This window comes from Lolium perenne, chromosome 4, assembly GCF_019359855.2.
Source record: "Lolium perenne isolate Kyuss_39 chromosome 4, Kyuss_2.0, whole genome shotgun sequence".
NCBI lineage: Eukaryota > Viridiplantae > Streptophyta > Magnoliopsida > Poales > Poaceae > Lolium > Lolium perenne.
This window is the reverse complement of record NC_067247.2, coordinates 233186219-233199066: the sequence shown is the minus strand read 5'-3', so window position 1 is coordinate 233199066 and position 12848 is coordinate 233186219. Positions and strand designations below refer to the sequence as shown.

General features: G+C 45.8%; 1 protein-coding gene across 1 annotated transcript; it reads left to right on the top strand.

Moving 5' to 3' along the window:
- The first annotated feature begins 3156 nt into the window (after positions 1-3156).
- Positions 3157-12179, top strand: LOC127326149 (probable amino-acid acetyltransferase NAGS2, chloroplastic). The gene is made up of 10 exons (XM_051353012.2): positions 3157-3880; positions 7064-7151; positions 7802-8010; positions 8630-8781; positions 8957-9377; positions 9761-9858; positions 10186-10297; positions 10410-10569; positions 11283-11355; positions 11699-12179. Exons 1-10 carry the CDS (start codon positions 3548-3550, stop codon positions 11853-11855), a joined length of 1803 nt encoding a protein of 600 aa, XP_051208972.1. The 5' UTR covers positions 3157-3547; the 3' UTR covers positions 11856-12179.
- The last annotated feature ends 669 nt before the right edge of the window (positions 12180-12848 follow it).

Sequence of the window (12848 nt, the reverse complement as noted above, 5' to 3'; positions counted from 1 at the left end):
TCGGGAAACAAGTTATTCCAAGAGTCTCGCGAGCCAACTAATTGTGGATCATGCAATAGTAAGGGCCACAATAAAAGGAAGTGCACATCCGGCAAAAAATCAAAGGGCAATGATGCCAAGGCAACAAGCTCCTACGCAACAAGCTCCAAGGCAACAAGCCTCAAGGCATCAACCACAATGGCGACAAGCTCCAAGGCAACAAAGGATTCACGTAGGGCTTAGTAGAGGTGGCCGTCGCGGTGCTAGTATGCTACGATACCTAGCGGGGCCTTATCCGTATGTGTCTCCAAGTTACTAATTGCATTGTACTTTCTATTTTCATATTCCATGACTAACTTTGGTTTTTCAATTTGGTTTACAGGTATGGCAACTCAACCCACCAAGGGGAAGGGAGCATGGGAGGGCAATGAGAAGGAGGAGTCCGCTTGGGAGGAGGCGGTAAGGACGGTGCGGAAGAAGGAGAAGGAAGAACTAGAGAGGAAGAAGAAGGAGGAGGAAGACAACAAGATGGCGGAGCGTGCCCGTATGCAAAAACAGTATGAGGAATACATATTGTTCCACAAGAGGAGGAATGCCAAGCTGAAGGCCGAACGGGACCGCGAGGCACGGATAAAATTCCTGAGGAGCTGCCAACTTGAGCAAATTGCGAGGGAGAGAGCCAATAGGATGCACCTAGAGGAGGTGGCTAGGGAGGCTGAACGCATCAAGGAGGAGAGAGCTCAAGCGGAAGCTGCAAAGACGGAGGAGCGCCACAACTTCTTCGATTCGGTCGTTCAGTTGGCTCGTGACTTAAGGGAGAAGGAAGAATTGGCTGAAGAAGCTAAGAAGAAGAAGGCAAGGGGGGAGGGAGCCTTTGCGACGCAGTGATGTCCCTTTGGCTATGTCTTGTTGTCGAACCTTTATGTTGTGTGAACCTTGATCTTCTCGAACCTTCGTGTCGTTGAACCTTATTGTAATTGAAACCTTGATGTCGTCGAACCTTATTTGTCATTTGAACCATTATGTTGTGTCAATGTGTGGTACATATTCAGTGCAATGTTCTTGTTGTCAAAACTGTTGGAATATGGTAGGATTTTTCATGGGTTTAACACAAGTCAATGTGTGGCGCCCTTCCCGCCGGCGCCACACATGCAAGTGTGGCGCCCGTGGCATCGGCGCCACATGTGCCAACTTATATGAACTGTTGGGTCGAAAACATCCAGGGGCTCCGGACGATAAGTCCTTAGCCGTTTTGGCGACCCTCTTTGTGTGGCGCCCTTCCCACTGGCGCCACACATGCTTGTGTGGCGCCCGTGGCATCGGCGCCACACATGCCAACTTATATGAACTATTGGACCCAAAACATACTGTAAGACAAATCGTCTGGGACTTAGCCGTTTTGGTGACCCTCTTTGTGTGGCGCCCGTGGCATCGGCGCCACACATGCTTCTGTGGCGCCCGTGGCATCGGCGCCACACAAAAAGCCTCGCCAAAACGGCTAAGTCCCAGACGATTTGTCTTACAGTATGTTTTGGGCAATTAGACATGCATGTGTGGCGCCGATGCCACGGGCGCCACACTGTGCAATGTGGCGCCAGTGGGAAGGGCGCCACACATTGACATGTGTTAAAACCATGAAAAATCCTACCATATTCCAACAAAACTGCCATCATGTCAAAAGCTATGTCATACACACATCATATCAACAGCCATTTTGTACACACATCATGGACATAACATCATCATACCTAACATCGTAGCACATAGTTTCATACAATTTAAGATAGCATTCAAACAACACGAAGCAACGAAGATAGAGTTGACAACACTCGACGATCTAACTATCGGTGTCGGAGCCGGATTCGCCGGTGTGGGGGTAGTGCACACGGCAGGCGGTGTCGTCGAACACCTTGACGATCATCTCGCCGTCCCCCTCGTACAGGAAGCCGAGCCGGGCAGCGGGCTCGAGGTGGAGGTCACGGGCGAACTTGTCCCACCCCGTGTGCAAGTACATCTTGCCCCGCCCGTCGAACAGTACCTCCACGGACCAGCGGCAGAAGTTGCAGCTAGCCTCCCGTAGCTGCAAGTGCGCCGGCTCGTGGCCGTCGACGAACTCGGCGAACTTGTCCGGTAGCCGCTTGATACCGAGTGGGTCGTCGTCGATGCGGAGGAGGAACTCGAAGCAGCGTTCCTCATGCGAAGACGAGGAGGATGCAGGTGACGGTGACTGTGGGGCCCTTGCTGCTCCACCGCGGCGGCCCCTTCCCCGGCCCGGGGGGCGCCCAGGACCGCGGCGGCCCCTTCCCCGTCCACCGGGACCGGCCATCCTACATGTTTACATTTTTGAACCATATTACGATCCATTCCACTAACAAATATGAGTTACTCCATCACAAATACTAGGCATACATGTGGGTTCATACACATACATACACATACATACATAGAGTTCATACACATACATGTGAAATTTCATATGTAGATTTCTACAAATCTATGGTTCAAACACATGCATACATGAGGCTACCATCTCCAACACAAACAATACAATATAGAGTGCACAAAAGAAAAAAACATGTCTAGGGTTCATGTCCAAATCTAGCCCGATCTATGAAATTAGTGGATGAATGGAGAAGATTTGAAGGAGATTACCTTGACAAATGGATGGGGAACGATCTCCACGGACAGATCTGACGATTTGGTGGTTGATTTGGTGGGGGGAGAGAGGGGAAGAGAGAAAACCGGGCGCCCTGGAGGAGAGAAGAAGAACAGAGGGAGGAGAAAGAAGAAGGGTCGGGCTGGGGGCGCGCGCGGCCAAAACTTAAGTGAATGTGTGGCGCCCTTGCCACGGGCGCCACACTTTCAAAGTGTGGCGCCGGCGAGAGCGGCGCCACTCGTGCTGCCACGTCGGATCGGGGTCACCAGCTCAGCGTCGACGGGCCACGTCGGATGGGTGTGTGGCGCCAGCGCCAGGGGCGCCACATTGGCATGTGTGGCGCCCTTGAGAGGGGCGCCACACAAAAGGGTTAGATCCGTGAAATAGTTTCGCCGGAGGATCAGTCTGTGCTTTTCTTTCAGTTTTGGGTTATTTTTGTGTAAATCGCCATAGTGGGTGGCCCTTGCACGTGCGGAGAGGCCGTCCACTCGGCAGTCGGCACTCTCGGCTTTCACTCACCTACCGCGCGCGGATGGCCGTCGCCGCCCCCGACCCACCAGACGCCGCCGCCCGCCGCCTGCACGGACCATCGGAACAAAGGCGTTCACCCAAGTGAAAAGGAACCCCAGACCCAGAATCGACGCCAGAAAAGGTCCGTTTTTTAGGCAGCACCACCTCACGTATATATCCCGTCCCGGCTCCTCCCCCAGTCAGCCAAGCCCAAACCCAAACCCCCCGTCGCTGCGCGCCAAATCGCTCGCCGCTTCCAAGCTTCCCTCCTACTCCTACTCCTGCCTTTCTCCGTTCTCTTCTCGCCGCGTACGACTCACCAGAACGCCACGCCAAGCTAAAGCCACCGCCGTCAGCTACCGGCCGGCCTAGGTTTCCCGAATCTCACTTCCGTCCGGCCCCATGGCGGCGGCGTCCCTCGCCGCCGCGCGCTTCGCCGGCGAGCCCTCCAAGGCGCCGGCGGCTGCGGCCGGATCGGCGCGGCCGCGGCCCGGGAGGCTCGCGATGCGCGCTCCTGAGCTGCGGCGCCGGTGCTCCGTCGCCGTGCGGTGTAGCGGAGGGGCGAGGCTGTTCGGCGATGGGGGTTTGGAGGGAGGGGAGGCGGAGGAAGGGGGGAGGTTCGTCGGCTGGTTCCGGGAGGCCTGGCCTTACATCCGGGGCCACCGGGGGAGCACCTTCGTCGTCGTCATCTCCGGGGAGGTCGTCGCCGGGTCCCATCTCGACGGCATTCTGCAGGTATCCATCCATCGCTCTCTCTCCCATCATCAATGGTCCCAGTTTGCTTTTTTGGGGAGTGAAAGGGAAATGGACGATTCGCATTCAGGTGGTGTGTGTTTGCAGCGATTCTGCTCTTGTCTTTTTCACTATTTTGATTCTTTTTTTTTGAGGAAAATGCCACGTGCCATTCAAATCAAAACCAAGAGTACAACCCACGCAGCACTCACACGAACTTTCCGGAATCCACCAGTCTCCGGAACAATTACAGCAAGACCCCCAAAAGAAAAGCAAAAAACGAAGAAGCCCCTGGAGGTCCTTGCACACCACCGCTCTGTCGCCCGTCTCCGGCCGCCGCCGAAGCCCAGCCGGAGAAAAGGACGAACTTCCAGCACTCCCAGATCTTTAGAACACCATCGCAGAACAAGCTGCTTTGTGAGCCGATTGAGTGGCTCGCCAACGGCGAGACCAAGGCGTTGGGGCTCGTCGGCCGGGACTCTGCCCGTGCTCACCAGATCTCGGAACCGCCATCTTCGTTCGACGCAGTCGAAGAAGCAGAACAGCTCCGCCTGCCAGCAACCACCCGCCGCGCTCCGAAGCACCCGAGGATCCAGAACAGCCGCCGTAGCCGTCCAAGAAGAGGGCGGGCTCCGTCGGCCAGAAAGCTCCTGTACAACTCCACCCGGCTTCACACCGACATCGGAGAAGATGCCGCTGGGACACGGACGCGGCCGGAGGAACAAAAACTCCACCAATTCCGCCGGTAACGCCGCCATACCGACAGATCCTGGAGAGAGAAGATCCACCGCCCGAACCGAGCGGAGGAAGACGCCTCCCACAAGCCCTTCAACGCCTTCGCTTCTTGTCTTTTTCACTATTTTGATTCTTCTGCTAAAGAAGAGAGCGCATTTCGCTGATTTGTTCCCCATTTCAACCTGCGAGTTTGGGAGAAGAGCCAGTGTGTGAGATTGGATCAGTTTTTCTTTGCCTGTCAAAGTATACTTTCTCCATTGCCCTGCGATTTTAGTGGATCATATTTATCCACTCATAAGCTAGAACATGTGATTTTACTTGACAGAAATATGATAGGGCCAGCCCCTAAACCTAGAGAGTAACTCCTACAAATAGCAGTCATTTGGCATGTCCAATGGCCAAAAGAGCAGAAGTTTATGAGATGGATCAGTTTTTGTTTCTCGCTTAGAATTGTTTTCTCAAGTGTCAGTTATGAGCCTATCATCAAATTTGCTTTCTCCATTGCCATGCGATTTTAGTGGATTCATCCACTTCATAAGCTGGATCCAGTCATTTTACTTGACAGAAATACGACTGGGGCAGCCCCTAAACCTGCAGAGTAATTTTTATAAATAAAAGGGTAAGCAGTCAATTGGCATGTCCAATGTCCAAAAGAGGAAAATTTAGAATTACAAGGAAGTGGAGATCAACCAAATCTTAAAATGTTGTCCATGGATGATTTGCCGGATATCTATAAATACATTGAATCTGAGACCATTAGCTAAAAAGTGTCGGAATTTGAGACCATTTTGATGGCCTTCACTTCGTTATGGTATTGTTCGAGTTGGATACGACACTTGTTATAGTGGTTCTACCAAGATGAGAGCAGCACCGATAGGGAAACAAGCTACCAACTGCTGGTTGCTATCGTAGAGGTTATGCTTGTCCGAGCAAAATTCAAACCAGCGCTGACTCGCTCAGTGATTTCTTGGAGAAGATGAATAAATTAGCAGCCGCACGTGTGCTCCATATTTCTTTTCCTTGCTCCTATCGGCTACCAGTCCTTTGTCACCCAAACACTTTTGTAGAATATTGTTGTTAACAAAATCTTCGATAGCTTGACCTGCTCTTCTTGCTGAAACAAGATCTTAGAAATAGTTAAGATTTTTCCGAGGTGTTGTTTGACAAAGGCAATATTACGATTCTTCTTGTTTCCATCATCATTTTTCGTTTTTGGGGATTATACTCTCACTGAGTGTCGTGCTCTTGCTGGGTCTGTGGTAGGATACAATGTTGTCCAAACTCTTGCACTTACAGTTTGCTATTCCGCCCTAATGAGATGAGATGCAAATGTTTGTTTGCGTGTTTTCTAAAAGATTACCATTTTTTGTCTTTCGTGGAGGAGTTTTTCCTTCTTATGAGGACACTTTACATACTTGAGTTGTTTTCATCCAGTTTGTGGGTGTCTGTTTGGAACAAGTTGTTTAGTCTAGTTAACTGAACGCGCAACATCACTAAGTCATATTTTGTTCACCTACTGAGTCATATTTTTCTTCATCCACTGGGTTGTATTCATTTAGACTTGTTTTTTGCAAGTGTTTATGAAGTTGGGTTGGCTTAGTCTTGTATATTCTCCAGGCTGATGGCTACCAATAGTTAAAGGTTAAACTTTTCACAACTAAATGACCATTGGGCGGCCGGTACAGAGTCAGACAACGGATGTTCTAACAACTCTGGCACTTCCCTTGCATGCAGTATACAGTCTGGCTTCACGTATCTTCTATGATCTTTGATTTCTTTCTTTACCTCAAATTCGTTTCTAATCCAGTCTGTTCTCTGATGCTTCGCAATGCCCCATACTCATATTCTTCCTTAATTTCAATCGGTTATCTTATTTAAGCTTGCCATATAAACAATCAAGTTGCTAAAGTTGTGTAATGGTGTTTTTTTACTCTATATTTTGTACGATATCACTTCAGTTGTCATGTCTTCATGCAAGTCTGCTACATATTTCAAACAAACTACAGTTTGAAGAAAATATTGTACAGAACTACTTAATTTGACATTCCTATCAGAAAAGTGAAATTCTAACAAATTCCTGTTTGACACTTACCGAACAAGTTCACCTGTATGTGGCACGTGGAAATTTATTCGCCACAGATGACCTGCTGGCTGACTTGGTGAAGGCAGGGTGCAGTAGAATACGGTGTTGAGCCCCCTCAGAGCCACACTAGTAGGGTAATGAGGTATTACATGGCCCGTGTGACAGCTTGCAACTTCCCATAATGGAAAGTGTACCGGTAGTTCCTTTTAGATGGGCTTGGGTCAGTGTCCGTTGAGTGGAACAGCAGGTCACTGAAGGTGTAGTTCCGCGGTAAATTAATGGGAGTAGTTTTTTTATTTTTTTTGTAAATGTAATTAGTTTTATACTTTGTGTAGTTCCATGAATTCACAGTCTACTTAAATATGCAGGATATATCGCTTCTACATGGTCTTGGGATCAAATTTGTGCTTGTTCCTGGAACACATGTTCAGATTGATAAGCTCTTGGCTGAGAGAGGTTAGCTGAAGATTTTGCGCTTTTAACTTTTATATGCTTTGAACAGCTATGTTTTTTTTTTGTTTTTTGTTTTGTTTTTTTAGCGTCCACTCTATTAGAGCTATCTGTGTTTGCTTACCGCTAACATAACAAAGCGCATCAGTCAGAAATAAATTTCTCCCCATCCCAGAAAACTCGCAAGATCATCGTATTTTACCTTATCTTTTCTTATTATTTTGCTTCACATTCGCCATATTCGATATTTGCTACAGTAGCATGTAATGAAAGTAGAGGAAGTGTTATTGGGATATGCTGAGTTCTGGATAAAGATTACCTAAAACAAGATTCTTAATTCTGGTTTTGTATATGCATAGCATGGCTGGAGAGCTGGATGCATTCATTTTCACTGGCACAAGTATTCATGGTGCATTCTAGTCATAGTTTGTTGAGCTCACACTTTTGGAAATGGAGATTAATATTAAAGTTAACCATTTCTTGCTTCTTGTAGTGTTGGTAACTAGTGAAGCACTGTAAGTGAAAACTGTGACATAATCAGTGCTGCACTTCGTACTGATGCTGTGGTTGATGCTTTGATGACTTTCCTTAGTATTGGTGATTGTACTACATGTGTGCATGGTGGTGAAGGAGCTCATTTTATGATTTTCTCTCAGGAAAGACACCCAATTATGGTGGTCGTTACCGTATTACAGATTCTGATTCATTAGATGCTGCAATGGAGGCAGCTGGCAGAATACGTCTTACTATAGAAGCAAAACTGTCTCCTGGTCCCCCAATGTTAGATCTTCGTCGACATGGTGTTAATGGTCGTTGGCACGAAATCTCGGATAATGTTGCAAGTGGAAACTTCCTTGGTGCTAAGGTGAATATCGTGTACTTAACTGTATTGGTTTTATTGCAGCATATCACATTTTCGTCTCATTACTAGATGCAAATTACATCACTAAGAGTAGTGAGAGCAGAGATATGGGAAAACATGTTGAAGAGTGGAGCCATCTGTAGTTATTTGGAAGATCAACATCGGAAGCTAGAACTGTATAAACTTTTCTATAACAGTATGGGCATACTCTTAACTTGTTTTTGTCCTAGGGCACCATATCCATAGGTACTAGGACTGTAAAGCATCAAAGGTTAACTGATTTTCCCAAACAAAAGCCAAATAAGTACGACTCTCCGATTATAGATGCAGTTGAAAGGGGTTAATATGCCAATGCACACATAAATAATACATTAGGGAGATCTAACATAATTAAATAACCAATTGAATCCTTTGGGAGGTATTAATAATTTAATATTATGTGCTTATATGAGTTCCAAATTATGTAATTTTGAACTACTTAGCTGTACTTAAATTAACAATTTGGAACCTCTACCTGTCATCTTTTTTCTTTCACTTTTCTTAAGATAATCATGTTTGAATTTATATTGGTTGTATATTAGTTCTGAAATGGTGAATTCAAATGCCTCTCTTCTTGTGGCAGAGAAGAGGAGTTGTTGGTGGCATTGACTATGGATTCACTGGTGAAGTTAAGAAAATCGATGTTTCACGGATAAAAGAAAGACTTGATAGAGATAGCATAGTTGTTGTGAGCAATATGGGATACTCCAGTGCAGGAGAGGTGTTAAATTGCAAGTACGATTTCTAATCCATCCACTTTGTAGTTCTTTTCATCTGATTCATGGTTAAACTTCTACAATTCACTATCAAATAGTTCATATAATTCATTTAAGCATTTTTGAGGATGACAGATACATCATTCTTATCTTTAATACGTGCTAATATTGCGATTACTTTTGCTAACTTTCAGCACTTATGAAGTTGCAACGGCATGTGCTCTAGCTATTGAGGCAGACAAGCTTATCTGCGTTGTCGATGGCCAAATATATGATGAGCATGGCCGAGTCAATCGTTTCATGTCTATCGAGGAAGCAGATATGCTCATCAGAACACGTGCTAAGCAGAGTGAGACTGCTGCAAATTATGTCAAGGTCGTGGGCGAGGAGGATATAAGTTATGCCATTAACTTTCCTATCAAAGAGGAGAAAGAACAAGTATGGAACGGGAGGGACTTCATCGGTGATTACACTGCATCCTTCCGCAATGGTGTGGGTTTTAACAATGGAAATGGTCTGTCTGGTGAGCAAGGGTTTGCTATTGGAGGGGAGGAGCGGTTGAGCAGATCAAATGGTTACCTTTCAGAGTTGGCTGCAGCAGCATATGTATGCCATGTAAGTTTTGGACTTCTTGCTCGAGTCATGTCTTGGGATGCTCTTATTTTTCAAACTGATTATGGTATATGAGTACATGTTGCTACATGCATTGTCACTACATTCATCAATGTCCACCATTATGTCATATACATGTTATAATGTTAGACAAGTATCCTGCTGAAATACACTTTTTTTTTCTTGATTGTATATATTCTGCTTATTGATCTCAGTGGAAGTTGTATCTGTAATATCGCTTCGAGAATGATATCTACTATGATTCATTGAATATTCTGTTTCCATGAGGCAATAGTATATGACATGCATCAGTACATGTTTCTTTCGTATCATTGATTCATTGGTGATGTTCATTTTTCCTGATTTGTATTTCCTCTTCTTCACAGGGTGGTGTCCAGAGAGTTCATATCATAGATGGCACGGTTGGAGGATCATTGTTGTTAGAACTATTCACAAGAGATGGTGCAGGAACGTTGATAGCTAGGTATAGTGAAACTTCTGTCGATTTCTACCTGCTACAGAACACTAGCCGTGATATCTAAGCCCATAATTGCATACTTACTTTGCACCTATATCCCTATTGAGCTATTGATTCATATATTTTTCCCCACTTCATAAGAAGCTGTTCCTGTAATTGCTCAAAATGCATGCATTTCATCAATGCCACTGCGGATAATGTACGGCACAATCTAAATCTGTGCGTTTGTGCGGTTGGTGTTGTGTGCATATGATCTGGATTAGGACATATATAATGCATATATCTTATAGGAGCAAAGTGCAGGGAAATAATATGTTTCCACTCATTCCACAGAGATATGTATGAAGGAACAAGAACTGCTAGAGAGGAAGATTTTTCTGGCATTAGAAAAATCATTCACCCCCTAGAAGAATCTGGTGTCCTAGTGCGGCGAACAGATAAAGAGGTCATTTATTATCTTATGAACTTCGAGCAGTGGGGATACTAAGCCATTAGCCTGAGTTTACAGTTCCCTCTTAAGTCAACTGAACAAAGCATTTTTCTTTTTCTTTCAACAGCTTTTGGAAGCACTGAAATCTTTTATTGTTGTCGAAAGAGATTGTTCAATCATTGCATGTGCTGCTCTCTTCCCCTTTTTTGAGGATAAATCTGGGGAAGTTGCTGCTATAGCTGTATCTGAAGAATGTCGAGGACAGGGTCAAGGAGACAAGTTACTTGGTAAGATTATTGCAAATTAGCATTGTTCCATGGGTTTAAAATTCACGTCAGTTCCTCTATCAGTTTAATACAGATAACGTTGATACAACCATACAACTAGGGTTTGGAAAATATTGTTAACCTGGTAATTCCCACCTTGTTTACTGAGATCATTCCCCAATGAGTTTAGCTAGTAAAGGCTACACAAACCTCTAGAGAGTTTATGTGAATGTTTGTTTTATATGCTGCAAACACTTAATCTTGAATAAACAAGGGCGGCTGAAAAAAAATGCCAGCTGGGGAATGTAAAACAGGTTAGTTTCCTGGTATCAACCAGGTTTCAGGACTTGCCCCCAATAAAACACAAAGTTATATGAAATTGCATTAGTAAAATACTTGAAGCCTGTTTTGTATGCTACCTCCAGAGCATTGACACACTGTTTATTGAGCTTGTCTTATTGCCATTTTGATGTATACTTTTGGAATCAAGTCTACCAACAAAAAATGAATCAATAATTTGATGTTTGGAAGGGATTTTGCTCAACTGAGAGCTACCTCAGTTTTTCCAGGAAAATGTTTCCTGATTTTGTGTTTAAACCAGCCAACCTAAAAAAATAACCACAATTGAGTTTTCACTTCTATGTTGTCATCTTCAAGTTCATCTTTCTGTAGCACACGCGCTGCAGTGAACTGCTGCTCATCAAATACTTATCATGGTGTTTTTGGTTATGCAGATTATGTTGAGAAGAAGGCATTATACCTTGGTCTCGAGAAAATATTCTTGCTTACCACGCGGACAGCAGATTGGTATGTACTTGTGTTCTACTTTTGGTCAAAGTGCTATTTCTGTCTAGACATTTTAATGATCTATAACATGGTACTGAATAATTATCATTGTTAGTAGAAGGTGGTCAATCATGCAATACTGTACGTCTCCTTTGAGAGTTTCAGTATAGTTTCGATATGAATTAAGCGTCAGCCTCACTATCTTTCTTGATTCATCACTAAAACATGATATATCTGCTCATGGCTTTAGAGCACATTCTTTTTCTTGTGGTGAAAATATTCATGTCATAAAGACGATACTAGACCTCCATCTAGTTTAAATTAATACCCATTCTTTCTCATGTTTACATTAAAATTTCCACAGGTTTGTCCGGCGTGGCTTCAAGGAATGCTCAATGGAATCCCTCCCAGCGGAGAGGAGAAAACGGATCAATCTCTCGCGGGGATCAAAATATTACATGAAGCGGCTCCAGCCAGCAGAGATTGGACATATGGCTGCTAATAACTTTGCCATGAAATGATTTCTGGAGGCAAACAGTATAGCAATCTAGTTGCTGCATATGAGGTTCAATATCATAGCTTCTGCAGCAGTTGTACATCGTAGAATCGTGTATGGTATAAAGTCAAGTGAATAGTTGATAGCCATAATGTTTATAGAGTAGCAGTCCACCTCAGCGTTGGTACAGTAGGAGTAATATTTTTCTGGTTCATACCTTTGAGGCGTCTGGTGTCTTGTGGTGCCGTACTGGGAGACAGTACAAAGATCAGCCTCCTTTGGTCGTTACCATGAGAAATGGAACTGCTTGGTGTCCAAATCTTATTTGGATGCTGCGTGTCAGAGAGTTTTTTTTTTGACCCAAAAGCCCAGATCACCGGTTACAGACACCCCGAAAAACAAGAAAATTACAACGTAATCCTTGGGAAAGACGGCCGCTGCCGCCAACAATGCGCACTGAAGGCACGCTGCTGCCATCTTCGCTCCGAGGAGCTTTGCATAGGCAAGCAGCTGGAAGTCCTTCAAGAAAGGGGCCTCGAAGGCCCTACGCGTCGAAGGAGAAGCCATCGTCTTCGAAATCTTCGCCGGTGAACCTCCGCTAGATCCGAGCCTGCTCCTGTACAAACGACCACAGCAACCGGCGAGGACTGCCGGAGCCAGGACGCACCACCCCCAGATCCTTCGCAAGAAGGCGAGGACTGCCGGAGCCAGGACGCACCACCCCCAGATCCTTCGCAAGAAGGCCAGAGCGCACCCGACCGTGACGAAGAGAGGAACAGGGAACAAAAGCTCCACTAGGTGGTCGCCGTCTTCACGTCGTCGACCAAGCCCGGAGCACCACCTCCCACCAGATCGACCAATCTGGGGGCACCAAAAGCCGGATGCTTCACGGATCCGCAAGACAAGGCGTAGCCGTGATGGGGAAGAAGCGTCGGCCACCTTATTCCACACTGTCGCTGCCACCACCACCCTGACAGCGCCGATGGGGAGCCCTACCCTACTATCTACAAGCCTCGGG